The sequence below is a fragment of the Pseudorasbora parva genome, chromosome 13, assembly GCF_024679245.1.
Source record: "Pseudorasbora parva isolate DD20220531a chromosome 13, ASM2467924v1, whole genome shotgun sequence".
Classification (NCBI taxonomy): domain Eukaryota; kingdom Metazoa; phylum Chordata; class Actinopteri; order Cypriniformes; family Gobionidae; genus Pseudorasbora; species Pseudorasbora parva.
Genome location: NC_090184.1, coordinates 9,887,811 through 9,908,492, shown reverse-complemented (window position 1 = coordinate 9,908,492; position 20,682 = coordinate 9,887,811). Strand labels below are relative to the sequence as shown.

Genomic DNA, 20,682 nt, shown 5'->3' with positions numbered 1-20,682 from the left:
TGTGTGAGCAGAACATCGAATTTACCTACAGTCTGAACGCCATAGAGACCTGTGAATTGGCTCTTTTGATTAGGACCAGGTAGCAGCAACCCAGATCAGCCAATGTACTAACCACTCAGAACAGCTTAGGAACTGCACTGTAAAACATATTGTTGGTTTAACTTAAAAAAGTAAGTTACCTGGTTGCCTTAAAATTTTGAGTTTATTGAAATTAAAAATTTGAGTTAATACAATGAAGGAAATTGGTTTAATAAATAAAAACTCCAAATATTATTGTATCTGACCGATATAAAACATTTGATAAATCATTTGATAACTTGTTTCGCTACATCCTCACAAATAAAACACACAATTACCCAATATGCTTACAAAATCTGTTAATAATATTTCAATAAAGGTTGTTGATTCTTAAAAAATGCTCATTGTATTAACTTAAATGTTTTATTTCAATTAACTCAAAATTTTAAGTTAACCATTTAACTTATTTTTAAAATAATTTTTTACAGTGTATCAACTGCTTGGCAAACGGCCATAGCGTTAGTATTGTGTTGCAGTGTTTTACATGGGCAAACACTCATATTTTCTTCAAAAGTGCAAAATATAGTTTTTAAAGTTCGTCTCTCAGCTTATGAGAACTAGACTGAGTTCATTTACCGGCTCCTCCCAGCGGGTTGGTTGTACAGTAATCTGTTTCTAATCTTCTTAGCTCACACAACGTGCGCTGTGCAGTTTGAACGTTTCGCCCACATTTTATACAGATCATTAACTAAAGATGACACAAAATGGAGGCATTAGCAAATATAACATACTGCCCCTTAGGGTGAGTGATTTTTCTCTAAATACTTTACAGCTGTAGCCTAATGATTATCATAATTGCCACTGCATTATCCAAATGTAAGACTATAAATCAGTTTTATCAGTTGACATTTAAATTGTTAGATCTTTAATTGAATTGTTTGGACATTCAGCATTTTTAATGCTGCCCTCATGGTTATGCCTGAATATTTTATTGAGCTGATGGAATGAGACCTTGTTTTGGAATGACCTGAGCTGATCTGTATTGAAACGGCAACATATGAATAACAAACAACATGTCGTTACCTGAGGAAAACGCAGATGAGCCTCCATATGCTCTGGAAGACGATACAACTTCATACAAGAACACCCCGCTGAGTAGACGTCCCTCTATACTAACATTTGGTTCTGAGCCCTTCATTCAACAAACCCTCTTCAAGAGGGAAACAGACTGCCCTTTTGATCTTCCTCACCACAAGAACATTTATTTGGCTTCAGAGAGTTCAAGTGGCTTAAAATATGCCAGAAGAGATACAAAACCAAGTGATGCTACAGCCCTCATATGTTGTAATACAGCAGCCAAGCTTAAGTGTAAGCAATGGAAGACCCCAGAGAGGTATTTTACTGAGGATTTCTCATTATCCGCATTTTCAAAGAAAGTCAGCCAGCCGACCTGCTTTAATTCTGCCGACATTGCTTGTAAACCCCAAAAGGAAGCGCTTGCTTTTCAAAGGCAAGATGAAAGGCTTTCGTCCTCTACGTTTCATGAGCTTCTTGAGTCCTCGTGGATGTCTGCAAATTTGCATTGCTCGATGCTACACTTCAGCACAGATGAACAAGCAGTCTCTTTTGTGGAACATCAAACGCCCAACTTATCTGTATCCACCTCAGCGGTTTCTTCTCTCGCAATACCTGCCGTCACTGAACGTGAATGGCACAGTAGCTACATTCCAAGAGGTATCAAAAGACAACCAAGAAATGAGCAGTTTCAGTGCTGTAATACACGATTCAGCTCTAGTCATGTCCCTAGAGTATCCGTACATCGCAAACAACCAAACAAATCTGGAGAATCTCGAGAAAAAAGGCCTGATGACAACAAATTGGCTTTTGATAGCTCTACAGAGTTGAACCCCCTTAAAAGGCTTGAAATGCAGGAGAATTTAAGACAAATGCACCCACTGGTGATTCAAAGAGAGGATATAAAGAACAATACGCAAACCATGCAAAGAGTTTATAGAGGAGCATCAAAACTGGCAGGAAGGAGGAACGAACTAGTGTCTTTTGATGGGCAGTGCTTTACATCTCATCAACACTTACCTTTTGCACAGTGTAAAGCCGTGTCTGCAACACAAGCTCAGATTTCTGCTCAGGTAAGTTGAAATCCAAATCAAGGATTTATTTATCCTAAATAAAGCCTACTGGAATTTCATTATTTGGAACCAATCCAAATGGAGAATTCCATAAGATTTTTAAATAATAAACACTGATTGTTTTGAGTACAGTTTACAAACATGATAATTAAGATTTAAAAAATATATACATTCCCCTTCTGCGATTTCCTATTATTTTCCAGTAAGGCATTCCAGTATAATACCAGCAGAGTTCTTATATCGATGGCAAAATATCCATTTGGATAGCAAAAATCTAATTAGAATCATTGTACAGGATTGTTATGTTTTATTTGATTATTATGGCCTGGTAACACTCATAAATGGAGATTATTAATAAATTCCTTTTTTTTTTTTTTATTAAGAATGACATAAAAGGGTTAGTTCACCCAAAAATGAAAATGATTTAATTAATTACTCACCCTCATGTCGTTGGACACCTGTAAGACCTTCGTTCATCTTCTCAAAGCTGATGGCTGAGAAAGGCTTCAGAAAGGCCTCCATTGGCATTCAGTACATTTCCACTGACCCACTCACAAGACCAATTAAAGGCACTAAAGACGTCGTTACAAAGTCCTTCTCACTACAGTGGCTGTACAATAATGTTACAATGCGACGAAAATAGTTATTGTGCGCACAAAAATCAAAATAACGACTTTATGCACCAAGTTATTGACATGAACTTGACGCATGCGCGAGAATATGACACAGATCCGCCATTCAATACCATAGACAGTAAAAGAAATGGACAGAGCTATCCCATTGACTTCTACGGCGTTAAGTGATGTCAGTAAAGGAGCACTCATTTCCTGATGGCTGAGCGAACTGCGCAGGCTCAGACTGAGCTTGACGACGTAGATGACGTGAGCAACCTGTCGGACAGCTGTAGGTCTTCTAGTAGTTGTGGAAAGTGAAATCTGAATCCCGTTGTTTAAATATTTTCTCCCTTTCCTTTTGGCTCACTATGGGCTTCTCCCCATTCTACTCCCTTGACTTCATCAGACTTTATGTCTCCACGTCCCCCCGACTGTCTCATAGACAGTAAAAGATTGCCTGCGAGCGTCTCCTCAGGTCTATACAGTAATTTCTCAACTGTGCGACAGAGTTGGTTATGACGCAATAGTTAGCCTATTTTTACAAAAACAGCTTCTGCGGGGCGATAGTGTAAGATACAAGGTAACAGAGCCTTTTATGCATTGTCGTGTTTCTTTAGAAATAAACAATGGACACATGGAGTCTTTAAACGCCTCTGATGTAAAGTTATTCACTGTCAAAGTGACTCAAAAATCAATGGGAGTCAATGGGATGCTTACAGCAGGTGATGGCTTGGTTAGCAATGGCCGCCCCTATGGGTGGAACGCTTTCCGAGTGCTAGATTACCCCCTTGTTCAATACATGACCCGGAAGAGGAGGAGCGGCGCTATCGCGTGAGTTCCAGGTGAGTTCACGTCAGAGACCTGCACAGAAGACAATAACTTGGCGGATAAAGTCCTTATTTAGATTTTTTTGGCACACAAAAACTATTCTCGTCGCTTGGTAAAATTATTGTACAGCCACTGTAGTGAGTTGGACTTTATAACGACGTCTTTAGTGCCTTTTATGGGTCTTGTGAGTGGGTCAGTGGAAATACACTGAATGCCAATGGAGCCCTTTCTGAAGCCTTTCTCAGCCATCAGCTTTCAACCAAAATATCTTCATTTGTGTTCCAAATATGAATGAAGGTCTTACAGGTGTCCAACGACATGAGGGTGAGTAATTAATTAAATAATTTTTATTTTTGGGTGAACTAACCCTTTAAGACATGGCTATTATGTAATATTACTTAGAACCCAGTGGGCACTGGATGTCAATGTAATGTCAGAAAATGGTTGGACTTTTTTGAAAATTATAGACTTAATATAAAAAGTTGAAGCCCATGGCTTGATGTAAACCCTTACCACTGGACAGACAACATTATGGTTACTTAATACCACATCTACCAACGTCAACAAAATATAAATGTGTAATATGCAATTTAACTTTGTGTGGACGTTAGCATTGAGGTGTTTAGTAGATTTTGGGTATGTATACCTTGCTTCCTCACAATTTTACACCATCCCTACACCAGATGCGAGCCGCGCGACTCAATAAAAGCAAACAGAACTCGTTATAATCACTGATGCTGTCTACACTGGACACAGCAAATTCCAGACTAACTGATGCCCCGTTCTATTTCTGATACTCCACGGCCTTCTGCTACCACTGACACAAAGAACAAATTAATTTGCAACGTTCACTTTGGCACGTCCAGTGTAGACACGGTGTTAGTGTTTGACGTCAATATGATGGGATAAGACATTTGAAAGAAATTTGGTTACTTAATACCATAACTTAAAACCAACGGAATTTCGTTATCAGCTGTCATCAGCATTTTATGTCAAACTGACATTTTGGATTAGAAATTGGCTGCATCCGAAAGCTGGAAAATGCTGCCTTCGATGGATGCATTCCAAAATAGGAAAATATCAAGGCTTGTTTGAATCCAATGATAGTTTTACTTTACCTTCTTCGGATCAATTTATGAAAGCAGCATAGATGGATCCTTCGCTGCCTGTGATATCCCACAATCCCATGCATTCCATTCCATGACAGTTATATATAAATAATGGCATAAGAAAGTTGCTGTTGGTGGTCAGTTTTGACTATCTTTTTCCACTTTTGTTATTATTTCCAGCTAAAAAAATATTATATTATAGTAATTAATTATCCCCTTAATATTAAATTATCACCAAAGCTCAAAGCTATTTTGTTGTAGATACTTGTTATTTTGTTGCAAACGCTGCATGCAAAGTCAGTACCTGATAAGGCAGAGAGGCAACAAGTTATGTACCTAAGCTTTCGGATGCACCCATTAGGTATGTCCAACCGATCGGGGTATGACATCAATATACCGCAAGATCAATTCAAAAGCATACAGAGCCCTCTGCTCTCTAATCGCTCTTGTGATTCTTTGATGTCATGCACAGATAGGTCTGTGCAGAGCCACTTCCAGTCGAACACACCTTTCAGCCTGACATTGAGGTTTTTTTCACATCACGTCACGTGACATGAGGACCATTCAACCAAATAGAAAGGTCTTATGACATTAGTTACCTGCTGGAAATATACCTATTCTTCTTTTAGACGAAGACAATCAGAGTTATATAAAAAAAAAATGTCCTGGCTCTTCCAAGCAGTGTAATGGCAGTGAATGACAGTCCAAAATTTGAATCCCAAAAAAGTGTATCCATCCATTATAAAAGTAATCCATTTGGCAGCCTTCTGAAGCAAAGCATTGTGTTAATGTAAGAAAAATATCCATATTTAACACAGTATAAAGTAAAATATCTAATTTCCACCAGACCACCTTCCGTATTCAACTTACTCAAAAAGCGTAACTGGTGCGATGAATGATGTCAGACGTTAAGCATTTTGAACTGTTAGAGGTGTTACATTTTCTGCATAAATTGAGTATGGAAGGCAGTCTGGCGGAAGCTATATATTTTACTTTATAAAGTTAGACAAACACATTCTGATTCACTTCAGTGGGCCTTTATTAACTCCCGGAGTTGTGTGGATTACGTTTATAATGTATTGATGCATTTTTGTCGGCTTCAAATTTTGGGCTTCCATTTACTGCCATTATAATGTTTGGATTAGCCAGGACATGTTTTAATGTAACTCTGATTGTATTCATCTGAAAGAAGAATGTCCTATATACTTAGGATGGCTTGAGGGTGAGTAAATCATGTGGTAATTTTCACTTTTGGGTTAACTATCCCTTTAACCTATTTCTTTTTGTTTGAAAAGCTTGATGTGACACCAGAGGCTTATGATGACTTTGATGAAAAGAAAATGGAAGAAAGGTAAAGAAAAGAAAATATGTATCTGTATCAACTGCCTGTGGCTGTGAAGGTGTAATAAGCCTTCTGATAAAGCTGATATAACAGCAAATCTCTTGTTGCGACTTGTACCTGTAATGCTGGGCTCAGCCGACTGGATAGAACAAAATGCTTTTTAGAGCTCATGTACTGTTTAGATTGAGAGACTCATCTGGAGGTTGAGTCTTGAATATGTATGGGTCTGCTGTTGTTGTCACTGTTAATTTTTGTTCAATTTGTCATTGTGTGAACTAAACAGATGTGAGAATCTGTATAGGTTCCGTCTGCGTTTACGCTGTCTGAGAATGTGGTCCAAAAGACTCGGGTTACTCTATCAAGCCTGCTACAATGACAGAAGACGGGTTTTAAACAAAGCTCTGTATGTTTTGAGATGGTCTGCCAAGATCCATTGCGCTCAAACTGATGCTTTGGAGAGGAGGAGAAGTAATATCCTGCTCTATCAGAGTTTTTACAAGGTGAGAAATTTGCACATCAGCCTAGTAAGACAATAGAGAATCACATCTGACAACTTCTCAGACAAAGGTGACATTTGTGTCCCTGTTACTTACTATTTATATAATTAACAAGAATATATTAACCAGATTTGAATGGACATGTTGGGGAAGGGAATAGTGGGGACAAGGAAGTGATGGGCCAGTTTGGTCTTCAGGAAAGGAACCCAGAAGGACAGAGGTTGGTATGCCTTGCTAAAAGTATGGAGATGGCTGTGGTGAACACATATTTTTCAGAAGAGGCAGGAACACAGGGTGACATATAAGAGTGGTGGCTGGAGCACACAAGTGGACTATATCTTATCTAGACGCTGTAATCTGATGGAAATTAGTGATTGTAAAGTAGTGGTAGGTGAGAGTGGAACTAGACAGCATAGGATGGTGGTGTGTAAGATGACTCTGGTGGTGAGGAAGATGAAGAGAGTAAAGGCAGAACAGAAGACAAAGTGGTGGAAGTTGGAAAAGGAAGAGTGCTGTGTGGTTTTCAGGGAGGAGTTGCGACAAGCTTTAGGTGGTCAGGAGGGGCTTCCAGATGACTGGACTACTACAGCCAAAGTGATCAGGGAGACAGGTAGGAAGGTGCTAGATGTGATATCTGGAAGGAGGAAAGAAGACAAGGAGACTTGGTGGTGGAATGAGGAAGTCCAGGAGAGTATCCAGAGGAAGACGTTAGCTATAAGAAGAAGTGGGACAGTGAGAGGACAGAGGAAAGTAGACAGGACAGGGTGTTGCAGCGTGAGGTTAAGATAGAGGTGGCAAAGGCAAAACAGAAAGTGTATGAGGACAAGTATGCAATGTTAGATAGTAAGGAAGGTGAGAGGGATGTGTATCGGTTGGCGAGGCAGAGGGATAGAGATGGAAAGGATGTGCAACAGGTTAGAGTGATTAAAGATAGAGATGGAAATGTTTTGACAGGTGACAGGAGGGTGATGGAAAGATGGAAGGAGTACTTTGAGGAACTGATGAATGAGGAAAATGACTGGGAGAGAAGAGTTGTAGAGGCAAATACAGGTCCTTCTCAAAAAAATTAGCATATTGTGATAAAGTTCATTATTTTCCATAATGTAATGATAAAAATTTAACTTTCATATATTTTAGATTCATTGCACACCAACTGAAATATTTCAGGTCTTTTATTGTTTTAATACTGATGATTTTGGCATACAGCTCATGAAAATCCAAAATCTCAAAACATTAGCATATTTCATCCGACCAATAAAAGTGTTTTTAATTTAAAAAAAAGTCAACCTTCAAATAATTATGTTCAGTTAATCACTCAATATTTGGTCGGGAATCCTTTTGCAGAACTGACTGCTTCAATGCGGCGTGGCATGGAGGCAATCAGCCTGTGGCACTGCTGAGGTGTTATGGAGGCCCAGGATGCTTCGATAGCGGCCTTAAGCTCATCCAGAGTGTTGGGTCTTGCGTCTCTCAACTTTCTCTTCACAATATCCCCCAGATTCTCTATGGGGTTCAGGTCAGGAGAGTTAGCAGGCCAATTGCGCACAGTAATGCCATGGTCAGTAAACCATTTACCAGTGGTTTTGGCACTGTGAGCAGTTGCCAGGTCGTGCTGAAAAACGAAATCTTCTTCTCCATAAAGCTTTTCAGCAGATGGAAGCATGAAGTGCTCCAAAATCCCCTGATAGCTAGCTGCATTGACCCTGCCCTTGATAAAACAGTGGACCAACACCAGCAGCTGACATGGCACCCCAGACCATCACTGACTGTGGGTACTTGACACTGGACTTCAGGCATTTTGGCATTTCCTTCTCCCCAGTCTTCCTCCAGACTCTGATTTCCGAATGACATGCAAATTTTGAGCAACAGTCCAGTGCTGCTTCTCTGTAGCCCAGGTCAGGCGGTTCTGCCGCTGTTTCTGGTTCAAAAGTGGCTTGACATGGGGAATGCGGTACCTGTAGCCCATTTCCTGCACAAGCCTGTGCTCGGTGGCTCTGTATGTTTCTACTCCAGACTCAGTCCACTGCTTCCGCAGGTCCCCCAAGCTCTGGAATCGGTCCTTCTCCACAATCTTCCACAGGGTCCGGTCACCTCTTTTCGTTGTGCAGTGTTTTTTGCCACACGTTTTCCTTCAGACTTCCCACTGAGGTGCCTTTATACAGCACTCTGGGAACAGCCTATTCCTTCAGAAATTTCCTTCTGTGTCTTACCATCTCGCTTGAGGGTGTCAATGATGGCCTTCCGGACAGGGTCGGGTCGGCAGTCTTACCCATGATTGTGGTTTTGAGTAATGAACCCGGCTGGGAGTTTTTAAAAGCCTCAGGAATCTTTTGCAGGTGTTTAGAGTTAATTAGTTGACTCAGATGATTAGGTTAATAGCTCGTTTAGAGAACCTTTTCATGATATGCTAATTTTTTGAGACAGGAATTTTGGGTTTTCATGAGCTGTATGCCAAAATCATCTGTATTAAAACAATAAAAGACCTGAAATATTTCAGTTGGTGTGCAATAATTCTAAAATATATGAAAGTTTAATTTTTATTACATTATGGAAAATAATGAACTTTATCACAATATGCTAATTTTAGAAGGACCTGTACTGTTGACCAGGAAGTAGAATGTATTAGCAAGGTTGAAGTTAGGAGAGCTTTGAAGAGGATGAAGAGAGGAAAGGCAGTTGGTCCTGATGACATACCGCTGGAGGTGTGGAAGTGTCTAGGAGAGATGGCAGTAGAGTTTTTAACTAGGTTGTTCAATGAGGTTTCAGAGAGTGAGAGGATGCCTGAGGAATGAAGGAGAAGTGTTTTGATGGCTATTTTTAAGAACAAGGGAGACGCGCAGAGTTGTGGAAAATAGTATTAAGCTGATGAGACAGATTATTCGCTCTGGGGACCCCTGAAGGGAACAGCCGAAAGAAGAAGATATTAACCTAATACACCAATCAGGCATAACATATTCATTCTAGTATTGTTTTGGTCCCCCTATTGCTGCCAAAACAGCCCTGACCCATCGAGGCATGGACTCCACTAGACCCCTGAAGGTGTGTTGTGATATCTGGCACCAAGATGTTGGCAGCAGATCCTTTTAGTCTTGTAATTTGCGAAATGGGGCCTACATGGATTGGACTTGTTTGTTCAGCAAATCCCACAGAGGCTCGATTGAATTGAGATCTGTGGAATTTAGAGGTTAAGTTAACAACTCAAACTCGTACTCCTCAAACCATTCCTCAACCATTTTTGCTTTGTAGCAGGGCACATTATCCTGTTGAAAGAGTCTAAAAAGACACTAGAGAATACAATTTCCATGAAAGGGTGTATATGGTCTGACACAATGGTAGGTGGCATGTGTCAAAGTTACATCCACATGGATGGAAGGACCCAAAGTTTGCCAGAAGAACATTGCCCAAAGCATGTCTCTGTGGGCTTTCCTTCTTAATAGTGCATCCTGGTGCCATGTGTTCCTCAGGTATGCACACGGCTATCCACGTGATGTAAAAGAAAACGCGATTCATCAGACCAGGCCACCTACTTCCATTGCTCTGTAGTCCAGTTCTGATGTTCACGTGCCCACTGTTGGCCCTTTCGGTGGTGGACAGGGGTTAGCATAGTCACCCTGACTGGTCTGCGGCTATGCAGCCCCATACTCGTGACCCAAACTGTGATGCACTGTGTGTTCTGACACTGTTCTATCAGAACCAGCATTAACTTCTTGAGCAATTTGAGGTACAGTAGCTCGTCTGTTTAATCGGACCACACAGGCCAGCCTTCGCTCCCCATGTGCATTAATAAGCTTTGGCCACCCATGACACTGACGTCGGTTCACCACTGATCCTTTCTTGGACCACTTGTGATAGATTCTGACCACTGCAGACCGAAAACACCCCACAAGAACTGCAGATTTCGTCAAGCCATCACAATTTGGCCCTTGTCAATATTTCTCAAATCCTTATGCTTGCCCATTTTTCCTGTTTCTAACACATTAACTTTGAAGAAAAAAATGTTCAACTACTTAAAATAATAAGTAACTTACTGTGCCTGGGTTTCAATAATGCTACGCTTTATGGATTTATTTAGGGTTGGTGATAAATAACTGGGGAATTGTGATATAGATTGATGGGGGGCAGTTTTTGGATAGTCAAGAGCCATTATTCCACAAGGTGTTAGACAGTACTTTAAACAAACTATTTCAACTTCAAATCTTAACAGTAATAGCACCTGACATTCTGTTACAGTGGAAGAATCACTATGAGAGCAGACACCTGGATAACTCATTCCACAATGAGCGCAACACAGATGCTTTGAGAAAACGTCTCATTCAACCAAGCACAACTTTGGTTCTGATGACCACATGTTCCACCTGGAGGAACCTACATGTGCTCAGAACAGCTGTGATTCATTACCAGTAAGAATCATGCTGTAATCTGGGTCAGATTTACAGTTACCTCACAATGAATAAGAGTTAATGGGGATGCCTGAGTCACCATCTTGGACAGGAATTTGGATTTTCCTTTGCTATCAAGAGTTTTATCTAAGTTGTGCATAATGTCCTGGTTGGTTTTAACACTCTCCTTTTCTTAAGAACATACAAATCTAGTTGTGTATGTAAGTGTGTATGTATGTGCTTTACACCCTGCAGTCTATCTGTACTGTATAAGCACTGGCTGCAGTGGAAGAGGGTGTGTTTCAGTCGGTTCGCTATGAGACAGCAGGAGTGGCGGGCATGTGTGTGGTGGGACAGACAACTCCAGAGCAGAGTCTGGACCCTGTGGGTATTAACCTGGAAGAGAAAACAGCTGGCCAAAAATCAGTACAGGTACCAACAGTACATTGTATCAATGTTATATCTATGTCTGAGTCATGCACATGCTTGTGCAGTGTATGTTTTTTCAGTCTCCCAAATGTTGATTGTATTCTCAGAGTTGTCTATATCTTATATAAATATCTCAACTGTTCCCCCAAGATATTAATGAGATCTCTGTTTTTTTTTTTAGGATGCATTTGTTAGCTTCAGCGTGGATGAATTGGAAAATCAAAAACAGTCAGAAGAAGCTGGAGAAGTTGATGCACTCCACTCAGATAAGCATCCTTCTTCACTCCTTCCGTCAATGGCTGAAAAGAGCAGAATCCTGTCAAAGAGAGAGAGAAAACTTTTTTGTTTTGAGCCGGTAAGAGTCAGTCTGCCTCTCACATCTCACCCTTATGTCATTCATGCCATGACTAATTTTCTGCCATGGAACACAAAAAGCACCATTGTCCAAAAAGCAGATGTGCTTTTAGGGGTACAGGAGCTTGTCACTGTGAGTACACCTTGGGCGTCTTCACACCAGTAGTTTGGTTCACTTAGTTTATTTGGTAACTTAAAAAATATAATAATAATTGTCCTGGTCTGCTTTAGCGTTCACATCCAAAACAATACTGTGTTTTGGGCTAAGTGCACTCACTGTATGTGCATAGCCTACATATGATGCCATTTTGACCAGCTGAGAACTCGTGAAGAGCTTATAAAGTCAAAGCAAATAAACTCAAGCATTGAGTCAAAACAATGGCAGGAATCCCTACATCACACACAAAGCAAAGTGGTTTGCATTCAAATTAGAGCTGGACGTTAAAATCATATATAATGGCACAATTGATCCTATGGATTTAGTTCTATAGATCACCCTATATTGTATTTATAGTGTTGTGAGAACATACACTATAATGCTAAAAGTATTGAGAGACCGCTCCAAAAAATTGATTTCAGGTTTTACCACTTCCATGGCCAATGGTGTATAAAATCAAGCACCTAGGCATGCAGACTGCTTCTACAAACAATTGTGAAAGAATGGGTCGCTCTCAGGAGCTCAGTGATTTCAAGTGTGGAACCGTGATAGGATAAGTCCATTCGTGAACCTTTCTCACTGCTAAATATATTTCACAGTCAAATGTTAGTGGTATTATAACAAAGTTGAAGCAACTGGGACTAATAGGAACTCAACCATGAAGTGGTAGGCCACGTAAAATCACAGCTGCTCAAGAACAGTGTGTAGAAAGCTTCATGGAATGGGTTTCCATGGCCGAGCAGCTGCATCCAAGCCTTACATTACCAAGTGCAATGCAAAGCGTTGGATGCAGTGGTGTAAAGCATATCGCTACGCTACTGGATTTTAGAGAAGAGCAGACGTGTTCTCTAGTGACAAATCACGCTTCTCTGTCTGGCAATTCGATGGACGAGTCTGGGTTTGGCAGTTGCCAGGAGAATGGTACTTGCCTGACTGCATTGTGCCAAGTGTAAAGTTTGGTGGGGGTGGGGGTGGGGGAAGGCTATGGTGTATGGGTTGTTTTTCAAGGGTTGGGCTTGGCCCCTTAGATCCAGTAAAATTAACTCTTAATTCTTCATCATGCCAAGACATTTTGGACAATTTCATGCTCCCAACTTTGTGGGAGTTTGGTGATGGAAACAGTTTGGTGATTGCCCATTCCTGTTCCAACATGAATGTGCACCAGTGCATAAAGCAACGTCCATAAATACATGGATGAGTGAGTTTGGTGTGGAGGAACTTGTCTGGCCTGCACAACCCAATAGAACACCTTTGGGATGAATTAAAGCGGAGACTGCGAGCCAGGCCTTCTCTTCAAACATCAGTGCCTGACATCACAAATGCACTTAAGAATGGTCAACAATTCCCATAAACACACTTCTAAACCTTGTGGAAAGCCCAAACAGTTGAAGCTGTGACGGGGTGTAACAATAAGGGAGAGTACAAATATTTCCTTTTAGGGTATTGCCTCAGTGACAAGCTGTTGAACCCCTAAATGTACCATTTTCTGAGTGTGAATGGTCATTATGAGTGTGTCAGTGGTGTGGTACAAGAGATATGAAAGAAGCGTCGGCCCCAAATATCTAGTCATTATAGAGTGTAGCTATTGACATTATTGGTGCTGACTGACCTTGGAATGTTGCGCTTGATCAATTAGAATTAAGTATTCCGGAGAGCCAAGTAACTGCATCTAGGCTATAGCAACCACCCAGATGAGGCGTTTTTTGAATGGTCAGGTGGTTCAAAAATCTTGTTTTTAGGTGAAGGTGTCAATACAAATTGAAGTTTACCAGTAGACTACAGTATAAATGTGCTAGCACATCATTTGTTTCTCACACAGACGCATTCTGCACTCCTGGCATTGCTACGTTCAGAAGAAAAAACTAACACGTTTGAGCACCAGAGTCCCATGGGTGCTTTCCAGACGGATGTTAGCAGGTAGGTGGAGCCAAAAAAAGACAATTTTTTAAAAATTATAAAACAACCTCCTCCAGACAGGAATGACTGACAGCATTCAGTAACAGCCCCTGACACTGACAGCCCTTTGCCTGAGGCCTTTTCATAACATAGATGAGCGGAGTATGCTGAGGTGAGAGACCGGAGTTGCTCCACTTTTAGACATACACTCACAAACTTCCCCAAGCACTTCCCCTCAGGGGAATCCCCACCCCTATGTTGAAATGCATTAAACTTTGTCAAGTGGACAAGGGAAGTTTATTTGGACAGACCCTCGACCCCTCGATTTTGACTGAGGGAGTGAGTCTACACAATATGTACACTTCAGGCAGATCCATTGACCACAATGCAACAAGATTGTGACATTAGAGCAGAAAATTCATTTACCCTCACCCCACACAACTCTAGTGTATGATATTTTGACACACTGCATTTATTGTAGCTACTTTAAGTAGACTGTATTTTTTACACAGGTACTGTTTATTGTATTGTTATAATTTGTATTCCTTTTTATTCCTTTTATTTTTAATATTTCATATAAATATATTCATATTCAATGTGTTTATATTACATTTTTTAACAGCCCAAGCATACATGCAGGACTATAGAATGGTGCATAAACAAATTTATAAGAAAAGAAAGAAAAAAACCTATAAATAATAAATCAGCTCCATATTGGATTCCATGTGATCAAAGACTTAGGATGTTTCATGTAAACATGACATACATCGGAGTGAACAAGACGGAGGGAAGTTAATGAGGGGAGGGCATAAAAACTTGACTTAAACACAGCCTGGGAGTGATGGCTTCTGTTGAAATCTGTGCAGTAAACTTCAGGAAGTGGAGAGAGGTCACAAGATGGACCCAGGAAACAAGGGGATGTCTGGAGAGAGAGCGCCACCTGCAGGATAAAGGAAGAATGCAGACTAGATTTACAATATGGCGTCAAAGAGCTTGGGCAAGGAAAGAGTTAAGGCGAGTACGGGAGAATTTACAAAGAGCTCAACTCTCAAGGTAAGTCAGCTTGTTTTCCTTTGCTTCATTTGCATTGTGGCTATTACACTCAAATGAGATGTTAAAAAGCTTGCACTTTAAACAAATAATAAACACTTTTTTTTAAATGTTGTCAGTTGTGTTTGTGAAAAGTGTTTGTGAAAGAGTTTATTTTCAGAAAATGTTAATAATTCTTGCTGAGGGCAGTTTATCGGCTGAGACCCATAAACGGGGACAGGGGCTGAGGCCTGGGAGACTCCACCCGGATGTGGAGGAATTGATTTGGCAGAGGTGCAACAAAGTGGAAGTGGACTTGTTTGTCTCAGCTGAGTCAATCCACTGTCCTCTCTGGTTCGCCCTCACACCTCCAGCTCTGTTAGTGCTAGAAGCATTTGCCCAGATAGCTCTGTTCCAGCCAAGGTACTCCAATAACTGAGTGTACCTTTTACTCTGTTCCATTTTGGCCAGCTAAAGTTTAGTTCTCTGACCTAGTGTTTCTCCTGGAAGACTCTCCTTGGGAGATTCCACCCAGGAACGACTTTTCGTATTCACCCCGACCTGAGATTTGGAATCTTTTGGCCCCCTAAGGGGTATCAGCTCCTAGAATCTGGTCTCTCAACCACGGTTGTTGAGGCCATTTTAAATACTAGTGCACCCTCAACATCTTAAGTGGCATCTTTTCACATTGTGCTGTGATCAGCGACACTTGGACCCTGTCCACTGCCTGGTTGGTTCAGTGCTGGAGTTCCTGCTGGAGCATCTTTCATCAGGGTTGACCCTTGCTACACTAAGGGTGCATTCACACATGTCATGTTTGGTTCGATTAAAACGAACTCTGGTGCGATTGCTCGGTTAGTGCGGATCATTTGAACATATGTCAGCAGCCATATCAACCTGTAGCCCAAGACTGGTTTCCCACTGAAGCTAAGCAGGGCTGAGCCTGGTCAGTACCTGGATGGAAGACCAACTGGGAAAACCAGGTAGCTGCTGGTAGAGGTGTTAGTGAGGCCAGCAGGGGGTGCTCACCCTGTGGTCTGTGTGGGTCCTAACGCCCCAGTACAGGGATGGGGACACTGTACTGTCAATGAGATCCGTCATTCGGAAGAGACGTAAACCGAGGTCCTGAATCTCTGTGGTCATTAAAAAATTCCCATAGCACTTCTCGTTTAAGAGTAGGGGTGTAACCCTGGTGTCCTGGCCATATTCCCTCGATTGGCCCTTACCAATCATGGCCTCCGAATAGTCCCTATCCACTGAATTTGCTCTATCACCCTCTCTCCTCTCCACCTATCGCTGGTGTGTGGTGAGCGCACTGGCGCCGTTGTACTGTGGCTGCCATCGCATCATCCAAAGGGATGCTGCACACTGGTGGTGGTTGAGGAGAGACCCTGTCATTAGTGTAAAGCGCTTTTGCGCTTTGGTGTACAGTAGTACATATTAAAACGCTATATAAATGTCTCATTCATTCATTCATTCATTCATTCATTCATTCATTCATTCATTCATTCATTCATTCATTCATTCATTCATTCATTCATTCATTCATATGTGAATGCTGCCATCCGAACCCTGATGCCAACCAAACAAGGGGACTGAGACCGCTGAAAAGATGGGTCTCGGTCAGCTTCCAAACGAACAATGGTGCGGTTCGATTGATATATGAACGCAAAAAGGGCATGTAAACGAACCAAAAACAGGATGTAATGTCACAAGATGCTCACAAGGTTCTTCTCCTCAAAGGACCGGTGTTGCCCATTAGTCGGTACAGGCGATGGAACTGCCGTCTCTTTTGCAGCAGATCTTTGTTTTTCCGCATACAATGGAGGAAATCCTGGTGCTGTTTTTAAGATTTTTAACAATTTTATAATGAGCTCTTCGTGAGCACACAGCATTGTTTTGAATGTTCGGTAACCAAGCTCCGTTGCAAAATATACGTCATAAAAATGATCTCGTATGCCTATGCCTTTGGTTTGGTAATTTTAGGTTCGCTGTTAAAAATTTCAGTGTGAACGCTCACGAAGCAGAGCTATATGTTTTGTTTTTTGATCTGGACCAAACAAACCAAGTGAACAGGACTACAAGTGTGAACGCACCCTTAAAGTTTACGTGGCTGCTATTTCGACATTGCCACATGTTGATGGAGATTTCCATGGTATCTCGTTTCTTGCACAGTGCAGACCGTGTGTTCCTTCCCTGGAACTTATTTAGTCAAAAGGCTAAAAAAGATATTTACCTAACCCAATCTTTTGAACACTGTTGTATAGGGTGTTGCTATGTGGTTGGTAAACTGTTCATTGATGTTGTGGCTCTGATTCTCTGTGTGCTTATGGCAGGTGTTTCTCAGCGTGGAGAACACTGGTTCAGCGCAGTGCATTGCATCTGCATTACTTTTATCACAGAAAGGCTCTGACACTCAAGACATGCTTACAGCAGTGGAGCAGATCTCTACAGCTAAATCGTCTTCAGAAGGATTTCCTCATCCACCAGTTTCACACAAGACAGAAAAATACAGGTTATATAATTTCATGAGGATGGTTATGCGCTTAAGATGTAAGCTGTGATATACACTATCATTCCAAAGTTTAAGGTCTTAAATAAAGTATTTTATGCTCACCAAGGCTACATTTATTTATTAAAATATAGTACAAACAGCAATATTGTGATCTATTATTACAACTTAAAATTACTCTGTTTGAATATATTTTAAAAACTGAATATTCAGCAGCCATTATTCTAGTCTTCAGTGTTACACTTCAGTGATCATCTTAATATGTTGATTTGGTGCTCAAGAAACAGTTCTTATTATCAATGTTAAAAATCGATTTGGATTTTAGGCTGTACGGTGGAAGTGTTCAAATGGAGAACACGCATTTCAGCACAAGAACTATCCGCCATGCTATTGCTCCACAACACTCTTCATAAGTGGACAGAGATTTTAGTGAAACAACAGTTGGCACAGTATGCTGAACTCCTCTTTTTCTCATTCTCTGTAAGTATACATCGCTCCCTTTCCCTGCTCACTTCTTACATTTGTCATTGAGATCTCACAGAACAGCTCAAGACAGAGCTGTTCAGCGGGCTGTTCTTCTGGAGTGGTACAGACACACTCAGGCTGTTTTCTCTGATGGAGTTCTGCTCTTCACAGCCAGACTGGCTCATCTTCCTCCATCCTCCAAGTCCACTGCTGCATCTCAGGTAGCTGCCCATTGCTTGCAATTTGTTTGTATTGTTTAAATGAGCATGTTTTCTGCTAGCAGACCCATACCATAGCAGAAAGCTAAGGCCTAGACCAAGACTTTTTAAAATCAGACAGGAGGTCTCAAAAACATCAGAATACTGCTAATATTGTAATATTGTTTACAAAAAATGATTGATTTGTTGTAAAATGTTGTGCTCTTTAGCTAAGTGATTCCTAAGGAACAGCGTGTAATAAATAAGTTGGAATAGTTTAGTTTTGTATCCTCAATAAGCATATTGAGAATATATATATATTTTTTGGCATTATGAATGCTCAATCATTCAATCAGGATTCTCTGGTAGAATGTGAAAATGGCACCGCAGACAATAGTTTGAAAAGAAGAGGACTTGACACACAGAGAACAACACTGCCCTCTACAGGCCATAGAATCACAGCACAGCCACATGTCACAGACCGAATCAGAGGAACACAGATCTCTGCTGTCAGTTATTAGGTTAGCTACGTAAGATAACATTTTGTTTTAGTTTTACAGTAATTTTAATGCAAAGTTTTTTCATCAGTAAAATTTCTGAGGAATATGAAGGCTCAGGAGTTGAGAGAAAGGCCTCATAGTTGTTTCTGGGGCTCCAATTATCTCTGCAGGATTTGCAGATCAAAATGGTATTGGTAATTTGGTGGAATCAATAAATTGCTATTTATATTAAAAAGCCTCTTTTTTTAAATAATATTTCCCTGATATTTAATATGTAGGCTACTTTGTATTGAATCCTCGTGGATGCTGCAGTGTGCAGCAGCAGTGTGGTGGTGGTTAAGAAGAGACCCCTCACATGAGTGTAAAGCACTTTGGGTGTTCCGTGAAAGCGCTATATAAATGCCTCATTCATCCTTAAAACAAGCTAAATTTAACCTACTTGAGAAACAAAATATAGTTTTGATACCTGTATTTTAGATGTCTGTTAGCCTGACAAGCCAGACCCACATCAAGATGTTTGGTCTGTAAACTCACCATAGACAGGGCTCAATCCGAGGGGCGGGATAAACGGTTGTCTTTCAAACTCCCTCTGCACGCGATAGGATAGCGCTACAACCAACCAGAGCAACGAAGGTGAAACAGAGCTTGTTGATAGATTAAACATTCGCCGTATCCGGTCAGCAAAACTCCGAACACATCTTCCCTTTTTAAGAATGACTTCAGTGCCGTTCTTTGTTCTTTTCTCAGAGAAAAGCTTAACTCCAAGTCTTCCAGAGTCGCGGTCAAAGCTGATTCGAAAGACCGCAGTTCGCCAGTTTCTGTTTACTTGAAGCACGCAAACGCAACTGCCGTCGTCATTATGGCCCCGCCCACCGACTCTATACACGATGTGATTGGCCCGACCAGAGTTAGGCGATTACAGCTCAGAAGTGTATTGAGAGTTGCTAGACGACACTCGTGGGCAGATTATGTTTGCGGCTGCTAGGGTGCGTCTAGATTTCTAGGCTAGATTTCTGTGGCTTTTTATTCTGTTATAACTTGAGTATTGATTCCACCGAATTGTTAATCATTTAACAGCATCCCATAATATTAATCCAGTTTTTGCATCATTCTGGTGATAAATTATTTAAGACTTCGTAGTGTAACGGTTCTGGTCCAAAGTCAGTTTTGCTTCTGCTGTTAGATCTTTTTTACTCTTCTTTAGGTTGTGCTACTAAGAGCCCTTGGCAGAATGATGCATCCTGAACTGAGTCTGGCTTTTTCCCAGTGGAGGCATCTAGTGCACACTAACAGAGAGATGGAACTACAGGGGGATCTCTGTAGAAAAAGCAGGAGACGTAAACAACTGACTGTGGTGTTCAGGGTGTGGAGAGTTCATACACAAATGCACTGCAGGGCTGTCTGGCACTGGGTAAATTGGCTTCAAAAAATGCCTTCAAAATTTGTGTTTATGCTTTCACACATTATTCCCTTTTGAAATTGAATATCGACGCAGCGTCACGGAACTATGGGGAATGCCCTCGCGTCAATCGTGTCTGAACAATTGTACTCACCAACACACCATTTTATTGGCTGATGGCAGTCTATGACGTCTTGAAAAAATACATCATAGACTGATTTAAACATAGCTTTTTTGGGCAATTACTTATACCCGAGGACTCACACAAGCTCTGAGTTATCTGCCTTGGTCAAGAGCATGCATCTCTCAAGGAAGCTTGATATCCACTGTGACAGGTTCATGGTAAGAAAGCTCTGTTCACATTTGTCAGTCTTTTTGAGAAGAGAGGGACAATCACCTGCACCTCATGGCTCGGCGTCTACACTGCTTTTGATACGCAGGTTAGACTGGGTGAGGAGTTCGGAAAAGCAGTAACTACTTCCCAGTCTCCTCAAGATGGTTTAAGTGATCTGCTGGATCCAGAGGCGCCCTCTGCGGATTCCTGCTGGATTGATCCTCCAGCATAAAGCATGTTGGCTCCAGCTTTACCTCCAAATCCATACCAGACCTCCTCATGGCATCTGGGCAAAGCATGTGACAGTAGGCTAGCTGTGCTTTAAACACTATAGCAGTGTTACAAGCATACAATGACAACCTGTTTGAAGGACCTGGATCAGGGACACTGTTTGTCTCCTGAAATGGCCAAGGAACTGTGCCTTATCACGGATCTGGCTTTAAGGGCCACCCCGTTACTGAGGGTAACTGCTTAGT

General features: G+C 41.2%; 1 protein-coding gene across 6 annotated transcripts in view; it reads left to right on the top strand.

Moving 5' to 3' along the window:
* The first annotated feature begins 731 nt into the window (after positions 1-731).
* Positions 732-20,682, top strand: part of LOC137038514 (protein SFI1 homolog) — a 47,604-nt gene continuing 27,653 nt past the window's right edge. For 3 of the 6 annotated variants that reach the window (XM_067413133.1, XM_067413132.1, XM_067413130.1), the window contains exons 1-12: positions 732-2,165; positions 6,012-6,067; positions 6,342-6,558; positions 10,786-10,955; positions 11,190-11,366; positions 11,545-11,718; positions 13,694-13,791; positions 14,637-14,823; positions 17,136-17,314; positions 17,637-17,760; positions 17,844-17,997; positions 19,678-19,884. In XM_067413133.1, coding sequence (XP_067269234.1) covers positions 1,092-2,165; positions 6,012-6,067; positions 6,342-6,558; positions 10,786-10,955; positions 11,190-11,366; positions 11,545-11,718; positions 13,694-13,791; positions 14,637-14,823; positions 17,136-17,314; positions 17,637-17,760; positions 17,844-17,997; positions 19,678-19,884 — 2,817 coding nt within the window. In that variant the 5' untranslated portion in view covers positions 732-1,091. The remainder of the gene's footprint in view (positions 2,166-6,011; positions 6,068-6,341; positions 6,559-10,785; positions 10,956-11,189; positions 11,367-11,544; positions 11,719-13,693; positions 13,792-14,636; positions 14,824-17,135; positions 17,315-17,636; positions 17,761-17,843; positions 17,998-19,677; positions 19,885-20,682) is intronic. The other 3 variants (XM_067413134.1, XM_067413135.1, XM_067413136.1) reach the window with 3 other exon arrangements.